Consider the following 20,029-nt stretch of genomic DNA (forward strand, 5'->3'; position numbering starts at 1 on the left):
AACTTTTTTTTTTGGGAAGTTTTAAAACAAAGAACATTACATTAAAACACTATATGCCCAAACTTCTCAATTGATTTTAGCTAGCATTCAACAAATGTATTTTAATTAAAACTCAAGTTTTCTTTGTGATTACTGATTAGTTGGACCAAATGAAAAAGATTGTGATGGTGATGATGATAATGGGAGTTAAGATACCTTGACAGTAAGAATATCAGAAGGTTTTTGAAGCTTAATTAAGAAACTATATACTAAAACCTACTCCTTGCTTAAAACTTCAAGTGCCTTCATTAATTAACTAGTATAGCAATTTGACATGGACGCTATAATGATTCTTTCTGTTGATGTGTTAGTTCCTATCTTAATTAAGCCTAATTTTTCAACTCTAAGCCTAATAAATAAATAAACTCTCAAACGGGCTTTTCTGCTAACTTAGATCCAAAACATGCCTAAATAACAATACAAATTGTTGTTTAGTTTGTTAAAACCTAATTGAAGAAAAATGACATCATTTGCCTCAACTACTTCTTGAGTTCTCAGTTTATTTGTAAGATAAAATAATATTATAAATGAGCACCAAAGTTTAAACTTACTAAGCTAATGATGATAGTAGTAATAATAATAATAATAATAATAATTTAATTATCTGATTATTTAGATTTTTTCATAAACTTTGGTATTCATTCGGCTTATTTAAAAGGAATTTATGTTACAATTATTTAAATTTTTTCATAAACTATAGTATCCGTTCAGTTTGCCCAAAAAAATTTGTAACTAAATAAATCTAATTATTTTTATATGAATTTAAATAAATTTTTTCTTTATTTGATTTCTCATACATGTAAAAATCTTATATTTAAATAATTAATCCGAATTTAGCTCATGTCTACAAAAGAAAAAAAAAAAACAACTCAAAATGAGAATGAGATCAGCCGAATCGCAATGGCCTGTGACTGTGACTCCAGCATATGCGTCTAAGCCCAGATACTTGAAATGGAAAGGAGATTTAGCTAATCAATTAACATTGGCTATTTAGAAAAACAGAGACAACGGCTTTTTATGTTAACCCCACAGTCACATGGGTTAATCTCTCTTTTCTCTATTAATTCAAGCCCTAGATTCTTGTAGTATAAACCACAAATATAATTAAGGGTAAAAAGTGGGCTACAAAATCTTGGAAAGTTTGGTAAATAGAAGATTGATTATCATTACATCTAATCACACAATTTTTTTTGTCTCTCCAGCTATAATTCTTAAAATCAAAACCCACTTATTGTACCTTTTTTTTTAATATATATATATTTAATTAAGTCTAATATCTCATTTCTTTTTTTTAATGAAAAACAACCCACAATACCAAAATTATTAACAAAACAAAGAATAAAAAAAAAAAAAAAAAAAAAAAAGAGAAGAAAGAACTGAACTATTCATCATTTGGAAATGCTTTTTCTCTTCAATGTCAACCTTATCATTATAAGACTGTACATGTTTAGCTTAGCTAAAGCCTAACCACTATCTTTTCACCTTTCAATGTAGTGAAATGGATATCATGCCTGTCCTGTCTGTAATTGTTTGGAATAAGTTCCTTTTTTTTTTTTTTTGTGGAATGTATTTAGGAAGCATGTTAATGGTTTGACACATAGTTAGTTAGAAGTTAGACCCATTGGTTCACTTTTAAATGAATCAATGCCTGAGAACATGTACTATTGGCTAAGTCTAATCCTTTCTCTTGTAGGATTCTTACTGATATCTTTTTTTTTTGGAAGGTGAATTCGAATTCGAAAGATTCCTAAATCCATACATTAAGTGGAGAGTAATCCTAACTCATATATACATTCTTTTAAAAATAATTAATATTACCAATTAAAAAGTAATCCGATTAAATTTTTTATAATTGAGCAAGATTTTAATAAAAAATTTATTCAAAACATAAGAAGTAGAAATAGTAATAAAATTATAGTAAAAATAGTATAAGATTCAGCTATTTTTAATGTTCGTACCCAACAAATAAATAATCGAGACATAATTTTAAGTGAATTATAATTAGGCACACTAAATAATTGATGTGGGTTAACAATTCTTTAATAAAAAAGCATCAGGATAATATAAAAATTGATTGTATATGACGGCAATATTTCAATTGATCAATGAAAGCAGATTCTTTACTACATTGGTTGTTTTGCTGTCTTCATGAACTGGAGATTCTCAATCAATAATTCTGAACCAAGATTGCCTGAGGTTTCCTAACTTTGGCCTATTAGCCATGCTGTCGCATATGTATATTGTAATACAAGAATTGGATTCCAAGAAATTAATTCTAGCAGCCCAATCAGTCATCCCCTGCCCTGTAAATCATGCTTTGAACATGTATGATTTTGTGGGTATACTAATCCAGATTTTGCAGTTTATATAAAATGCTAAACATTATTCCTCCCCAGAAAAGTAAATAGATTTTGCAACAAGTTAGTACCTAATTATAATTTGATATTAATCAAGAGGAACAAATCATGATTGCTTATGGGATTAGAAACATAGAATTAATTAATTACGAGGGCACACTGCTCAGTGGCACAAGGGATGTGTCGGTGTACGTTTGGATAACCCTTAATTTCATATTATTAATTCTCTATTAGGTAGGTTCAATTCCAGATAATAAAAACAAACAAGAATAAGACACTTGTCTTTTTTCTTTTTCTCTCTCTCTTTGGGCATTCCAATAATAAAATTAATAGGCATATAAATGGTACAACTGTGGTAGGGATTTTTCATACAGTTTTTAAGCTACATAAATTATTAAACATACTGCCCAAGCTTAGGAGTCCCATTAATTAATTAATTAATTAGATCATAGTTACATGTCATTTTTGGATGGTTAGTTTGTCCATTTGGTCTTTTTCATTCCAGCTCACAACTTTTTGTCACATGATTTCAATCCACAACACAAATTTATAAAATACCAAAAAATGAAAAAGAAAAGTAATAACTAAATATCTTTAGCTACTATTGATGATTTGCCAATAAAATGGCATTTAAACATAATTCTTTTGATGAATTTCAAATCATATTTTATGTTTCTCTACAATACACTTTTAATTAATACATTATCATAAAGTTTACCGCAGTTTGAAAAAAAAATAAAATAAAAAACTAATTTACTTAGTAAAGAATATTCAGAATTTTAAGTTCAAACAATATGCAATTATTCTAAACTGAATATAACATGTTTCAAAGTGGAAATCATGTAATATAGAGATTAAAATAAACAAGTTAATTGGACATAGGATTCAATAATTACATCAAAATTATACACATAATAGCAGTTTAGAAAGAAAGATTACTCTGACTGGCTCCCATGATCTGTTAATTGCTAGTTTATTTAATATAATGAAGAGAAAAGAAATCCAATAAACCTAAGTTGTTAATTAAATTATATCCATCATCCCGTCCCTTCAAGAATAAGGAAAGAATTAAAAAGAAACCAATCTCTTCTCTTTCTGAGGCAGGCTACTATTATCTCCGCATGCACATATTATTGCATGTACGCATGGAACCCAATTAACCCAGAAGAATTATTATATGCATGTCTGTATCCCCAATCAATCTCAATAGCATCTACCTGTGTTTTGAATTTCAATTTTATTTATTTTTTATTTTTCCTGCTTTTCTTCCTATTCAAAACTGGGTTCCTAAAATGGACCCACGAAAATGTCAACCCCACATGAAGACATGTGCAGTGTAATAATAAGATTATAGAACGAAAATAAGGATATATATATATATATAATGTAGAACACAAACCCAATCCAAGTTGCCCCTATAACATGCACTTGTCTAAGCCTTTTCTACATTTGCAGCCACTTACTTGCACCCACGTATTGTATCATCTGATTTTCCATGGAAGTTGGACGTATTGTGGATTGGCTTCTCTTTCCCTTTCTCCACTAAGCCCCTACATCGTTGTTCTTGTCAACCCACTGCTGCTTTTGCAAGTTGTGAATTGTTCTCTTTTTTTTATTGACTCTGCTTCTCTCGCCCAACTATAGGATCAACAGATTATGCATTTTAAATATTTTATGCTTCAGCATGATAAAATAATATGTAATTAATTTTTTTAAAATAATATTATATCTATTCATTCAACTGTTTGTTGTGATAGACCAAAAGAAGTTGATTTTATTCTTTTCAAAATTTCAATTATTTGTTAGGAATATTCTTATATGAAAGTACCAAGTGGTCATGAACTATCCAAAATAATACTGGGGATTGTTCGTAAGACTTCGTTATAGAAAATGATTTCAATTGGGTTTTTTACGAAATTTAGGGAAGAAAAAGGAAAAAAACTAAAACCATTCATATTTATGGTAAAAGTATGATGAAAAATAAAAAGAGCAGTCTTATTTTCTATTTAGCGGTTAAGTGTCTATTTTGTAATTAATAATACAAACTTAGAAATGATTCTTTTCAAGAATTTATAAAGAGTAACGAGAAAATGGCGTAGAAGGATGATTTTGTTTCTGATACGAGATTATGGTGCAAGATTTACAAGACTAAAAGCCTTTGAAACATTAAGCACATCTACAAGATGCCTGGATCCTTTGGGCCTAAGTTTCAAATGACAAAATATTAGTGGTATTCGGCTGTGTTTAATACCTGTACGTGAAAATGGCCTCAAGGTGCAGCTTTTTAGCTAATTTCTAAGACTTGGTTGGTTCTATCTTATTTAGCAAATCATGCAATCCGGAGGCCACGGTGCTTCTCCCATTAAGCACGCAAAAAGGTGCTGCTGAAGCTAATAATAATGGGTAATTGTCAGGCATCCTGGAGGAATTCAATACGATATACACTTGTCCTTTTAGATGATGGCTACAATAAAATGGAGATTGTTGCAATGCAGAGGAAACACACGAGCAGCTAAGGCAGTTCTCTCTTCTTTCTTTTCAGGGAGCTTTTACATATCAATAACAGATCAATACTTAACATTACTATTGAACGTCCTCTCAATAGCTCCATTGAAATATTGAATTGGTATTATTTGACTCAACCTGTGGCAGCACAAACGTCCTTCGTCTGTTTCAGCCCTCCTGCTGCACTTCCACTACTTCCTACCATCATTCAAATTTACATCAGAAATGAGGAGCTGAGGGACTTCTTTTTCTGACACTAGCTACTCATTGTCACGAATCCTAACTGAAGTCACTGGGCTACTAGCTTAGCAGTCACTTGTCTGCCTCGTGGTTGCAGGATAGTCAGGGATCCGATTCCTGGCAACCCATTGTCCTTAAGTTTCTGAACCGAAGTCATAAATTGAATGAATGATTATCAATTTAGCCTCCTGACAAGCTCACCTTTTATAAACAACAATGAATCTAGAAAAGCCACCTTGTGTGATTGTACCATCTACATTAAAACCATTACATTTAGAAACTGGCACTTTCGGGTTTTGAGCTAGTCCTTGGTCATATTCCTGACTGTTCCCGCATGAGCTAATGTATGTTACTATTCCTACATTATCTCCTGCTTTGATGCAATGAACACTAGAATCAGCTTCTTTCAAAATAACACTGCCATCCCTAAGTGATAAGTCAAGAAAAAGAGAAGTCTAATTTAAAACTGATATAATGCCTATCCAAACACTTAAAAAACTGATATTGGAGTTAAAAAAAATTGAATAATAACAAAAATGCCCTCACGCAGGATCGAACTACGGACCTTCAGTTTACAAGACTGACGCTCTACCACTGAGCTATAAGGGCATCTTGAATGAACATTTGATCCTTCAACATATAAGCAGTATCTTCCTTGGTTATGCTTTGTACTACCTAATTTATGAACAAGCAGGTTGTCTTATGCTATGAAATATATTCATACATCTCAAAAGAACTAGGAAGCCAAAATTATGATTGTTATCACGGTATATAGGTGGCTAGGCTAGGGACAACCAAACGACACTGTTTAACAAAGAAAGAAGGGGGGAACAAATCGAACAGCATACAATTAGTACAAGAAGGCCGGGCCTACTTTCAGAGGACAAAATGTCTGTAGTCTCGTCTTAGCATGCGGCAGCCCATTTCTCCACTAAGTTAGATTAAATACTTGCAAAGGTTGAATTAGCTAAACAGTAGTGCTGTTAGTTGAGAAAAAAGAAGCATAAATTATTTCTTTCTAACAATCAAATTTGGTTGATATTTACAGCCTATTATTCCAGTTGCTTTCCTCTCTTTTTTTCTTAAGATATCACTACAAAGTCTTCTTAATGTCAATTACAAATCTGAATTTCACATCAGCCCTTTTGCAGCTTCTTGGAAGCTTCATTAGTTCATAATGTATTGCTACTATTTCAATCTCTGGGTATATTTTGTTTGCAGCACATATAAAATCCCAACATTTCTTGTCCGCCACTGTAACTTTCCTCCATTGTTCTCATACTTGACACATTTTAATCCCTTTGTCAATCTAAATCAGCTATATTTTCAGGATAAAGGATCATTATTTGTTAAGATAATAACAAAAGAAGCTACTCACAAGAAGGCTTGGAGGACTGAATTTGACTTCGCTTGGGTAGGCCACCATGGCCGGGATGCCTGTGGTCTTTAAAGGTGACATGTATGGATCAAATGCGTGTTCTTCTGATGTTATGGACTTCTACTGACTCCTGCAAACAGAATTCCTTGTAAAATCATTGAACCCTCTAAACTTTAGCTTTGCTAATCTATAATGTAACAATGAGCCCAAAGGCCCTGCAAATCTTGACTGCCATGTGACCAACCCCACCTACTCCAATAATCACCCTCACAGTCTCTGTATGAATAACATATTTTCCAACTCCAACATAGTCACCACCAATTTGGAAGCGGTTAACGTCAGAATCAACTGCTTCGACAACTCCAACAATCTCATGTCTGAAAGACTAAAAACCCATGAAGAAATAAACAAGTACCGAAAAACACATAATAAAAGTTGGAGAAGAGAAACAACTGAAAATACATATACTCTGGAACTACAGAATATCCTGAGCCAATTCCATGTTTATTTCTGGTGTAAACTATATCATCATGACATAGTTCGCACCGTATAATCTTCAGTGAGACATCATTAAATCCAACAACCCTTCGCTTAAAATTGTAAGAAAAAATAATTCCAGAGGTGTCTGTTATTGCCCATCCAACGCAGTTCTTTCCCTCTTGAAGATTAACAAAAAAATGTAAAAAATAAAATTGCCCTCACGCAGGATCGAACTACGGACCTTCAGTTTACAAGACTGACGCTCTACCACTGAGCTATAAGGGCTTTTTTGGCTTAATGTCCACCATAAACTTTAATTCGATACTCAAGGGGAGTCAAGGCCAGTTATCCCACAACTTGCAAGGTTGCAGGTGGTGGTGGGCATTGTGCTTTGTGCACATAAAACTGGAAATTAAGAAGAAAAAAAAGGGTATATTATTAAGAAATTCCTGAGGTTTGTATGACAAACGAATCCCTTTATGTCTGTTAACTATAAAGTTCTTTCGTTAGTTTTTAGTAGTAAACAATGCATTTAAATGATTTAATTAATGGAATTTTTTGATTAAATCTTAAACTTAATATTAATTATCATATTTATTTAAAATTTATCTCATTAATAAATATCTTATTATTTTAAATTATTTGTTAAAATATTTTTCTCTTTTAAGATATATTATTCTAGATATTTTATTTTTATTATTTTGATAAATATATAAAAGTCCAATAATAATTCTAAATTTAAATTTTCTTTTATTCCAATTAAACTATTATATAATTTAATTTCATTATAGTAAAAAAAATTACTAAGAATGCTTAGTGAACTTATTACTTTATGCATCTTGTTTCATTTAAGATTAAATAGAAATCGATACTAAATTAGTCAATAAGTTATTGATATTCTTAGACATATGAGTATAAATTATGTTAAAAATATAAAAATAAAATAAGTAAAATATTAATTAATTATATTTAAAATTAAAAATCTTATTTTAATTTGATAGGACATTAATTTTTTGATGAATTTGATACCACCTAAATTAAGCTTAAAATTAAATTAAAAACGTCTTTTCAGAGAGACATTACTATGGTAAAGTCCATAAAAATTACGAGAGTATTAATTCTACATTTAAGAAGGAAACATATGCCCCCACGCAGGATCGAACTACGGACCTTCAGTTTACAAGACTGACGCTCTACCACTGAGCTATAGGGGCTTTGGCGATTTCTAGACTAAGGGAAAAAACTTAAATTAAAAACCTCATCGATTAAAATTTTCTTATAATTTTTAGTTATGTAAACTTTAAATAATTATGTTTGCTAGGGAAAAAGATTAAATTAAAGGGAAACCAATCTTAATTAAAAAGTAAACCCGCTCTTTCTTTTCTTTTCCTTTTTCTTCAATTCCACCTCGCAAACATATTGTTAAGGAGTATTATAAATTTATAATCCTAACCGAACGGCATATTCCACTGTCTAAATCACTGATGCCCAAATCAGTTTTCTTAGTAAAAACCGTATTACCTTCAAACTACAATAATACTCACCAGAATCATCAACCTTTACTATGGTCATCTTCATATTTTCTTGAACGTATATATGATCACCAAACATAAAAAGAATTAAGCCAAAATGGATCACTTTACATCATGGTTGCATGTAATCAGTTTCTTGATTGTTGTACAGATAGAGTTTTGTACAGGTAAGATACCAACCACTCTTGAAGGCCCTTTTCAGCCAGTAACTAGAAGATTTGATTCCTCACTGCGTAGAGGCAGCGATGATTTGCCAATGGATCATCCACGTCTTTTAAAGAATGTGACAGGAGATTTTCCTGAGCAGATAGCATTGGCTTTATCTTCTTCAACTTCAATGTGGGTTTCTTGGGTCACTGGTACTTCTTTCTCTTTAGTGTTTCTTGGAATGTTTCTGATGTCTCTGCTGTGATGATAGCTTAATGGGCTGTGTTTATTTTTTCTTGATGTTTTTGATTGTGTTGTTGTATTGAGGTGATGGAGTGGTTTTTAATGGATGCATTAAGTGGTTAATTTGGTTCGTTTTGGTTGCTTTAGGCAATGCACAGATTGGTTCCAATGTAGTTCCTCTGGATCCTGGTTCTGTGGCTAGTGAAGTCTGGTATGGGAAAGAAAGTGGAAAGTACACGAGCAAAAAAAAAGGGAATTCAACTGTTTATAGTCAGTTGTACCCTTTTGAGGGACTTGTGAATTATACTTCTGGAATCATTCATCATGTCATAATTGATGGTAAAGATACTTCTCCCATTTAGTTTTTATTTTTTTATTTTTTTATTTTTTTTTCTGATTATAATGGTTAAAATCCACCGGGAATTTTAGTTTAGAAATGGTTTATCTTATTTAATTGATGGGAAAGATAGCAATATAATTTGATTGAAGTATATATGCATATCATGAAGAATATGATGAGAAAAGTATTTTACTAATTTATAAAGATGACTCCAGTAGTATACAACAAAAGATTTCAGAAGTTAATTTCCTTGCAGGTCTTGAACCTGGGACTAAATACTACTACAAGTGTGGTGATAGCTCTATTCCAGCTATGAGTGAAGAATATTTCTTTCAAACTTTACCATTGCCTAGCCCCTATTCATATCCTCATCGAATAGCTGTTATTGGAGACCTGGGCCTATCAAGTAATTCATCAACTACCATAGATCATTTGGCCACAAATGATCCTTCACTGATTATAATGGTGGGAGACCTAACTTATGCAAATCAATACCTCACAACTGGTGGAAAAGGAGTTCCATGCTTCTCATGTGCATTCCCTGATGCACCTATTAGAGAGACATATCAACCTCGCTGGGATGGCTGGGGAAGGTACCCTTTCTGATCTTAGTTAGAAGAGAATAGGCGGATAGTCGTGACTGAAAAATTTGAGGATAACTTGTACATGTTGATTTAGTCTTGGACTTAGAATTATGTGTTTCTTCTTTTTAAAAAAAAAAAATTTCATTGGTTAGCAATCTCAGTAAGGCAATTCTTCAATTTATAAGTTATCAGCTCACAAAGCATTTTGATAGGTTTCTTACACAAGGAACTGTCTAAAACGCAGAAACAAATCAGCTGTAAGCCATTCATTGGATGTAAGCTCATATGCTTCCATTTTAACCTCCCATCTCACCCTTTTGTTATATACTAAACTGCCCCAAGCATTCAGTGCTTTCATGCATGCAGAAAAATTGGAGTTACCTGTGGCTTCAAACATACAATAATAGAAGCCTGATAATCACTAGTTATATCATATTGTGAATGTGACCTCGATGAGATGAAGTTCTTGTGTTTTTATCATTAACACTATTTGGTCGGAATTTCAGGTTTATGGAGCCACTGATATCAAGAGTTCCTATGATGGTAATTGAAGGGAACCATGAGATTGAACCTCAAGTTGCTGGTATAACTTTCAAATCATATTTGACTAGGTTTGCAGTTCCATCAGAGGAGTCTGGCTCTAATAGTAACTTCTACTATTCTTTTGATGCTGGTGGCATACATTTTATCATGTTGGGAGCATATGTTGACTACAACACTACTGGTACTGCGACATTCCTGTTCTTCATACATAACATAGAAGAGACCAACATATTTAATTTTTCAGGGACTACCATGTTAGGATGATGCATTTCTGGTTTTTGACATTTGGAGTGCCTTGTTGACCATAAGTTTTATTTGATCTCAATTCTAGGTTCTCAGTATGCTTGGTTGAAGGAAGACTTAAATCAAGTAGACCGCACTAAGACCCCTTGGCTGGTAGCTGCATGGCATCCACCTTGGTATAATAGCTATTCCTCACACTATCAGGAATTTGAGTGCATGAGGCAGGAAATGGAAGCACTTCTCTATCAATACCGTGTTGACATTGTTTTTTCTGGTCATGTAAGTGAGAGTCCACTCTATTTAAACTTGTGTAGATGAATCCTTGCATTAAGCTCTGTTATAAATTTTGTGTAGTATCATCGGTAGTGGTTGTTGATTAGGATTGTACCGGTGCAGGAATATTGCACAGTTCATGCATATATTCTTCTATAGAGCCTTGATCTAAAACTTTCTTGTATCATATTTTGCTTGTCTAAGTAAAATACTTCAATATGAGATTCTTCTTAAGTATTTTAATGCACCCCATGAATCAATCATAGAATTGGGAATTTACTTCATATTGTTTGGTAAATTGTCAACTCATCTTGTCATGTTGTGATGATGGATGGAAAATAATTTTAAAATGATTAAAATGAATGATAGTAAATATGGATTGCAAGACTCTTCCAGTCCTATCACAATTGATTTATGATGAGTTAGAGATTGAGGAGCAAGAGTAGGCCATGCAAATAAGACCATACTTATATTCTTCTATAGACTATATATCATAGACATGTCAACTGTCTGCTATGCAGGTTCATGCTTACGAGCGAATAAATAGAGTCTATAATTATACATTGGACCCATGTGGTCCTGTTTACATAACAGTCGGAGATGGCGGAAACATTGAGCAAGTTGATGTAGAACATGCAGATGACGTTGGAAAATGTCCTTCAGCTGGAGACAATATACCAGAATTTGGGAATATATGCCGCATAAATTTCTCTTCTGGCCCTGCTAAGGGCAAGTTTTGTTGGGACAAGCAACCAGAATGGAGTGCATTCAGAGAAAGCAGCTTCGGACATGGAATACTTGAGGTATGGTCTTATGTTCTTGGCCTAAAATGTTATAAACGCCTTTTAACAATTTCTCCACTTTTTTTTAGATTGAATTGCTTATGTGTGTGTTGTGGATCACTTCAAAAGGAATTCAAATATCTGACCTATTTCCTTGTTTGGCTCAAACATCATTTTGTAGCAGATAAATATTAAATATCTGTTGGTTGAGGAATACCCTTTTATTCCTTGATGCAGGTTGTGAATTCTACATATGCATTATGGACTTGGCACAGAAATCAGGATATATATAAGGATGATAGCCACGGTGATCAAATATATATTGTGCGGCAGCCTGAACTGTGCCTTCTCTCAACAACTTCCAAAGTGATTTCCTTATCCAACATTTGATTCCAAGTTTGCTACATTAGATCCTTACGTTTCCCTTTCATTTTCTCTGCATCTTACAGTATTAGAAATACTGTCATATATATTTGTTACAATGAAAGATTATGCTAATATGTTGTTCTTTTCACCTCAGAATTTTCTCTAAATCTTAAGCATCATTATGTCATGAATCTCATCAATCATCACTTTCTTTAGGCTTAATTATATGTCATTATGATATTTTCTTAACTGACCTCTCCCCCACTTTTTTTTTTTTCTTCTGTTGAGTGATAGGGAACTAATGAGACTCAACTGGGAGGTCTAACAAACGAATCAGCTGACAGATTGTCTAAATGGATGTGTCTCCCAATGTTAATCGCCATGGTCACTATCGGTGTCATCTGATCAACATCATTCTGACTCAACTTTGTACAATCAATTGCAAACAGAAACTTAAAGCAAAACATTTGAAAAATCATTTATTTTAAAATATCAGTTCTGATATCACGATGATTACACATTCTGAAGTAATGCAATTATTTCTTATGTTAGATGATACATATTTTCTGGGGAGTTCATCTGCATACAACTATCTCTCTCTTTTTTAGAGATTCATTATAAATTGAGACTAAAAGACTTATTATATTTTAAGACTTATATATCTAATTGCATCCAATAAATCCAAAATTTATATCACTCTCAAGTGTTATAAGAATTTTCCCAAAAGAAAATAAACACATAAGAGCCTCTGTTTATTTCATACCTAACCTACATGCACTAGACAACTAGCATTTCCTCTTCAGGCATATTCTGGAAAATTGGATAAATTAGTGCATCAAAAACTAGAGAAATAAACAAAATCTTATCTTTATTCATAATAATCCAATCTTAGAAATTAGATCATAAATATAATTTGGAATTAGGAAAAGAAAACAAGAAAAATAAAGCTTAAACTATTGAAACAATGGAGTCATAGGAGAGAAACCAATTATCTACTTCAAGAAATTATTACACAACAAATCAACAACAGATCTCTGAGATTCTTGAATTAAGTGAGCATCTATCACACCCACCACCCACCAAAAACCAAACCCACACTCACTCATTAATTTACTCTTTTCTTTCTTTTCTCTCTCCCCACGCCTTTTTCGTTGGCCCACTATCTAGCAGATCTAGCTTATCCTTGTCTTGATTTCAAGAATACCCAGTTCACCTTTTACTCTTATTTTGCTATTCCTTTGATCACTAAAGAAGCAGTAAAGAAATTAACAGATGAGTGGTGAAGGCAAAGTTTTCACTTTGGCTCAGGTGTCTGAGCACAACAATCCAAAAGATTGTTGGCTGATCATTAATGGCAAGGTAATCTTCTTTTCTATTGTTGTTTTGATACTTTTCTCCTTGCAATTATTGTCTTAGCATGTTTTCTTGTGGATTGAATGTTTTGATCTTTTTTCATCCATCTGGGATTGTTGAATCTTTGCATGTATGTTCTTAGATTAGATTGACTCTTTTCCTGCTTTTTACTAATAGCATTTCCCTGATGTATTATTCTCTGATCTGTGACTCTTCTTTTTATGTCTACTTTATCCTAATCCTGGGATGAAGAGATTTGAGGAGGATTAGTACATGGGTTTAAAAGGTTTTTAAAAGTCCGTATGTTGTGGGGTTGTTTTTAAACTATGAGTAGTGAGGAAGCTACGAAAAGCTGCTTTACTGTGAAAGTTCATTTGGTTGAGAGGAAAGCGGATGCTTTTTCATGACATTGGTCAATTGGTTGGGCAAGGAACAATCTACATTGTCCTTTCTTTTGTAGTACATAAGTTTCATTGATTAAGGCAACTCATTTCTGCATTTGTTAGTTTTTATAGTTACTGCTTATGCTGCGGCATAGTCCTTCCAGATTGCTAGTTATGTTAAACCAAATTTTGGTTGATCTTGATTCGATTAGTGATATTCATCCTTAGTTTCACTTTTTAGTTCGTTTGTCAAATTAAGGACATTTTTTTATCACACATTTTCCATCCTAACTGGCAAGATCAAGTTTTGACCATAACCGTTGACTATCCCTTTAGCTGAAGTTCAATTTTGGTTTAAACATCCTGAGTTTAGATATTATTTGACTTGGAATTATGCTTATGTCCTGGCATATGATGAAGCAGGTGTAAAAGGGTAAAAGTAAAGAACAACTGTTTCCATGTTGGTGAATTTGTATTCTTGTAAAATTTTTGTCCAGAAATTAATATGTGCACTGTTTATTCTTGATGTCCTTCTCATCTTGTGCAAGCTAAAACGTTTTGATTTTCTCCTACTTATTCTAAACTAACCAGGGGGGCTCTTCAGTTTTACATGAGTATCAAAACTGATTGTTAGCTGCTTAAACAAGTAGATAACTGCAATCAGAATACCACGTGTGTTTTATTCTTTGATCTTTTGGGAATGAAGAAGTTTATTATTTGATACAGCGTCCTTCTGTTTGTTCCTTCTCCTTGGAGTTTTAGTTGTAATTCTCTTTTTACAACCAGTAACCTATTATCTGAAGCCCAATTTTTGGAAGAATAAGGGTTTCCAGCTCCACAATTAAGCTATCCATTCCATCTATGGTCCTTGGCATCCTTATGTGATGACTAGTTCCTTTTGGCCAAGCAATGGGAAGCCTTTCTCCATTTACACAGATCAAAAGTTCTTCTATTCACAATAAATTTATTCTTGAAGAAAGGATGCTAACTTTGGAACTGATTTTATAGATATTAGTTTTTCAACATTCTGTACTACGTCATCTCAACCACCATTAATTTGTTGAAACAGGTTTATGATGTGACAAAGTTTTTGGAGGACCATCCTGGTGGGGATGAGGTTTTGTTATCTGCTACAGGTAGCATCTTGGCTGCAGCTCCTTGCAGCAGTCTACAAGCACCATATAGTGTGCATTCTGACAAGCTTGAAAACATGACACAATTGGCTTGATTCTTGCAGGTAAGGATGCAACTGATGATTTTGAGGATGTTGGGCACAGCACGAGTGCTAGAGAAATGATGGATCAATACTACGTTGGAGAGATCGATCCCTCGACCATTCCTAAGAAGGCGACATATAAGCCTCCGAAGCAGCCTCACTACAATCAGGATAAGACAGCTGAGTTCATCATCAAGCTCCTGCAATTCCTGGTTCCTCTTGCTATATTGGGTTTGGCTTTTGGAATCCGCATCTATACAAAATCAACTTAAAAGAATATAGGCCGGCCTTTGTGAGAGAGACATTTCTGGACTAGTGGAGCCTTTGGCTTCTGTCTGAGTTTAATGTAGCAATTAATGGTTGTTTGGTTGGTGTCGTTTTTATGTCCTTTGCATAGCATCCATGTTGGGGATCAGAATGTAGACAGGTGATGGTGGTAGTGACTGTGGAGCCTTGTACCCCAGTTATTATTATGCTATTTTCAACTCTCAGTTACAGACGATGGTAGATAAAGAATACACTAGTCAGTCGTCTTTCATTTTTTGCTTATAAGGCTGACTATGGTGTGTCCAGTTACGATATTTGAAGATAATTGAGATCCAATCCAAGTAAACCAAATAGAAGGGTTATCAAAACTGAATGGACAACGACTTTTATAATTTAATAGTAAAATGGTATAAATAACTGATTTATATTTTGTTTTTAAATATAATTAATTATTTAATGTTTAATTGTCTTTTAAAAATATTTAATATTTAAAATGTCTTACTTAATATTAAATATGTTAAAGATATTATCTTAAATCTTAAATATCTTTAAAATTGTTTATTTTTTAAAGATAAAAGGTATAAAAAAAATGCCAATGAACTTATTAGAAAAGTCTAATTAAAGTTTTATTCTTTTTATTTAATTAAATTCATTAACTTTTATATAAGGTCCAATTAAGTTTCTATCTATTATTTTGGTTCAATTAAATCCATTAATTTTTATAAAAGGTTCAATTAACCTTTAATGCTAATAGCATAAGAAATGTCATTAAATATATGAATCTCATTATTTTAAAAGCGCGAATAATAACCGCTCTAAATATTTATTGTAAAAATATATCAAAGATAGTGGGATGTAATCTAACTCAACAACTTGCATCTACTCTTTACTTATAAATGAGCATGATGAAAAAGATACATATATTACTGCCATTTCAGATGAGAAAAAAAATTACTATTCTTCTTTATAAATTAAGATTTATAAATACTAATTGTGTAAAAAATAAAAAATAAAAAGTGATTTTCTCTTCTTCATGTAATATAAACGTGAATTTAAAATATTCAGAGCGTTTATTATTTGCACTTTCAAAAAAATAAAATCCTTACACTTAATGATATTTTAGACCCTGTTAATATTATAGCTTAATTAGACTTTTTATAAAAATTAATAAATTTAATTGAGATAGAAAAATGATAAAAATTTAATTTAATTTTTCTAATAAATTTACGAGTTAAATTTCTTTTATCCTAGCTTACAGTAAAGTCCACGTGCTGCCTTTGTTGATGGATTTAGTATTTGATATTTTTCAGATTACTCGTCTCGTGCCGCCTTCTTTGATGGATTTAGTGTTTGATATTTTTCAGTTTAAATGTCTCATCGTGAATTGTCAAATGATTATTAATTTTCTTTAGATACTTTTTCGATCACTAAAATTATACCTTTTTCTTTTTTGAAGTAGTCTAAAGTCATTTATTTCCTGTAAATTATATAACCGTTATTATTATTTTAATTATAAAATAAATTTTATAAATATAATTAATAAATTAATATAATAATTTTAAAAATAATAATAAATTAATTATTTTTAAAAATTTTATTTATATTATTACATTAATAAAATATTTATTTATTGATATTATTATTAAATTAATACTATTAAAAAATTATTTTTAGAATATTTATTAACTCAAAATTATGTAAGCCGGAGGAAGAGGAGAGAGAGAGCACTTGACCAACTCTGCACTGCCTCGGATGAGAACAAGTTTTGTAATATTTAAAAATATTATTTTTTATAATTAGAATTATTATTTAATTAAAAAATTAATTTATTAATTAAATTATTTTTAGAATTTTAAATAATTTTTATTGTTTTTATATTTAATTTAAATAATAAAATTTTTTAGATTTTAAATTTATTAATTTCAATTAAATTCATTGGTCCAAAACGAGACCAAATTGGTGTTAAATAGGGGATATAAAGTAAAGGAGTGTATTTGAGGCTTTTACAGTAGAGTGTAATACACTTTTTCTCACGGGGGGGAATGTATATGGCCATTAGGCGTGTCTACATACACAGAGAAAAGAGCCCCAAAGTGGACAACTTTTTCCAAAAGGTAACGCTTATCTGTATTTTTTTATTTATATTTTCGAAAACAGCGATTAGTATTTGTGCCTTAATCATCTAATTACTTATTATTTATGCCTTAATCATGCAAGTCATACAAAATAGTTATGTTTGAAACATAAAGTGAAATATTGCGGTTGAATGATGCTGTGACCGGCATCATTAGTTTCTGTCGGAATTGCATATCATGTGTTCATTAGTTAGTTTTTCTTGTTGAAGTTGCTTTCATAGAAAGCAACTTATTTATGAGTTTGTTACGAAAAACAATTTGCCATTACATCTTGCTACTGTTATGTCATTATTTTGTTTCTTTTAGCATTTCCATCTTGTTCTACTCAACTTTGATTAGACGTAATACTTCGGTTTTACAGTTTAATTAAGTATATTTTTACTTAATAAAAAGTTCGATTTTTTAAATTCACATATTCTTATAAATATTTCAGTTCTATTAATATTACTCATCTATTAGTCATCTTTTATAAAATATACTCCTTCCATCTTTTTCTAACATTTTTTAATGTTATATAATAATTAAAATATTAAGCTATATTTCAAAAAATTGACTAATAATATTTTTAAAAGAATTACTCAAATTAAATGCATTAATTATCTCATATTTTTTACAAGAATAAAATTCTATTGATATTCTAAAAATGACAAAATTTTATATTTATATTTATATTATGTTTGGTTAAAAATTATAATTTAGAAATTTCTTTTATAAATTTAAAGTTTATATATTTGGACAAAGTTAAATTAAATAAACTAAATCTTCAACTTTATTATTTTTATCTTTTTATATCTTTTATTTAAATAAAATAAATTATTTTATAAAAATTCAACCACACATAGGATACAAAAATTTGAAATTTGAATTAAAGGTTTTAGGAATTGTCCCCAGTTTCAGCGAGTTATGTATAAAAACTATGATATTGTGAAATAAAAAAAAAAATATTGTAGTGGTTAGCGGGTGTTGTCTTATGTGAATCAAAGTCAAAATTGCTTTCACTTTAACCCTAAATAGCATTTATTAAACCCTAATTTTAAACTAAACCATGTCACTATCGCATAAAAGTGGAATTGTCCCTTTTTATTTTCAGGTTATGTCAAGTCAGTTTCAGGCTTCTATTTATATAAATTGGTTTAGAAATAATTATTTCATTATTATGCTGATTAGGAGAGTGTTAACTGCTCAAATTGGAATCAGAATTCCCAAACATTTTCCACTTAAACCTCTTTTTTCTTGAGAAATATTTTATAATTTATTTTAAACGGTAAGGTTAATTTATCTTTAAATAATAAAATTGTTTCAACGTTAAGTGTACATTCTATGAATATTCTTTATTAAGATTTCTATGTTTATTAAAAAATCTCTCCAGTATCCCTCTTAATACTCATAAAACAATAATTAAACACCCTTCCCTAACTAAAGTACTTATTTATTTTTATGGTCTAAAAATTAGGTATAATTCTATTAGTTATTTATTTATTTTTCTAAATCGATTTAAATCCACCATTTTAACTGATAAGTGCATTAAAAAATTACCATATATATATTTCACACGATTTAAAATAAATCAATAAGTGCATTCTATGTTTATTTTCCCGTACGTCTCTCTAGCATTGTTTTTTCCTTTTTGTTTTTTTTAATGAATTCGGACAATATTGGGAGAGTTACCTTTAATTTATAAACATCGGATAAACAAAACAAAATAAGTAAGGAAACGGGGGTTGGTGAAATAAAAAGGAAACCGCCATGTATCTTTAACATTTATTATTGTTAAAAAGCAGATCGGAGGTGTTTTGTTCACATTCGTTTTGATTCTCTGACAAAAGGCCTGCAGCTTCACGCAACTTACCTGTGGGCTCTCTCGTCTCTGATAATATCTTATCTACCCTTTTACTCCTCTGTGATCAAATGCATATATCATCTCTCTTGCAACTCACCCTCAACTATTTGCCTTATTAATTCAATAAAATAAATAAATAAATAAATTTAAGTCTACATTTATATGGAATAAATAATAAAAAATCTAACAAAGAAAACGTACTAACGATTATTGGTAATAATAAAGCAAATAAAAAATATTGATAACTTTATAAATAAATTTATAGATTATTGCATATATTTATAATATCAGTATATAATAGATACAAAAGTTTGATAAAAACATATTATATAATTTTTATAAAAAATTAAAATAATAAATATAATTTAAAGAATAAAAATGAAATTATCCTTTTAATACCAATATAAATAAAAATAAAACATAAAATATTACAAAATAAAAATTTATTTTATAAAAAATAAATATAAATATCATATAACGGCACAAAAATGATTAACATATTATATATAATTCTTAATTTATTCATTACTTAAGTTGTCCATCAATATTTAATTTAAATTTTATTGGTATAAATTTTCATGATTTGAGCATAGATAATCTCTAAAAAAAATAATAAAGATATTATTTATACAAATTTACATATATTAAAAGTTAAAGTTAGATAGAAATAATCTTTTGGTATCAAAAAAGTTTATTGTTATTTTATTTTTAAATACTTTAATATTGAATCAATCAATATCATTCATTTCTCTTTATCATTTTACATAAATTTAATACTAACTA

The 20,029-nt window shown here is 30.7% G+C and overlaps 2 protein-coding genes and 3 non-coding genes across 7 annotated transcripts; 2 read left to right on the forward strand and 3 right to left on the reverse strand.

Annotated features, from left to right (window-relative positions):
* Positions 1 to 5,678: 5,678 nt before the first annotated feature.
* On the reverse strand, positions 5,679 to 5,750 carry TRNAT-UGU. The gene has a single exon. It is a non-coding gene; the product is annotated as a tRNA-Thr (tRNA).
* Positions 5,751 to 7,212: 1,462 nt separating this feature from the next.
* Positions 7,213 to 7,284, reverse strand: TRNAT-UGU. Its single transcript has one exon. It is a non-coding gene; the product is annotated as a tRNA-Thr (tRNA).
* Positions 7,285 to 8,141: 857 nt separating this feature from the next.
* On the reverse strand, positions 8,142 to 8,213 carry TRNAT-UGU. Its single transcript has one exon. It is a non-coding gene; the product is annotated as a tRNA-Thr (tRNA).
* A 163-nt stretch (positions 8,214 to 8,376) lies between these two features.
* LOC8265637 (purple acid phosphatase 23) lies at positions 8,377 to 12,610 on the forward strand. 3 transcript variants are annotated; one of them, XM_025157159.2, is made up of 8 exons: positions 8,377 to 8,890; positions 9,069 to 9,260; positions 9,518 to 9,854; positions 10,352 to 10,569; positions 10,720 to 10,910; positions 11,426 to 11,707; positions 11,924 to 12,052; positions 12,336 to 12,610. In XM_025157159.2, exons 1-8 carry the CDS (start codon positions 8,629 to 8,631, stop codon positions 12,375 to 12,377), a joined length of 1,653 nt encoding a protein of 550 aa, XP_025012927.2. In that variant the 5' UTR covers positions 8,377 to 8,628; the 3' UTR covers positions 12,378 to 12,610. The 3 variants fall into 3 exon arrangements, with proteins under 3 accessions (XP_025012927.2, XP_015574103.2, XP_015574102.2); XM_015718617.3 differs by having other exon boundaries at positions 8,378 to 8,890; positions 12,341 to 12,610; XM_015718616.3 differs by having other exon boundaries at positions 8,378 to 8,890; positions 12,347 to 12,610.
* A 241-nt stretch (positions 12,611 to 12,851) lies between these two features.
* Positions 12,852 to 15,553, forward strand: LOC8265636 (cytochrome b5). The gene is made up of 3 exons (XM_002518097.4): positions 12,852 to 13,411; positions 14,858 to 14,924; positions 15,026 to 15,553. The coding sequence occupies exons 1-3, from the start codon at positions 13,325 to 13,327 to the stop codon at positions 15,274 to 15,276; spliced, it is 405 nt and encodes a 134-aa protein (XP_002518143.3). The 5' UTR covers positions 12,852 to 13,324; the 3' UTR covers positions 15,277 to 15,553.
* The last annotated feature ends 4,476 nt before the right edge of the window (positions 15,554 to 20,029 follow it).

Source organism: Ricinus communis, chromosome 9 (assembly GCF_019578655.1).
Source record: "Ricinus communis isolate WT05 ecotype wild-type chromosome 9, ASM1957865v1, whole genome shotgun sequence".
Lineage (NCBI taxonomy): Eukaryota > Viridiplantae > Streptophyta > Magnoliopsida > Malpighiales > Euphorbiaceae > Ricinus > Ricinus communis.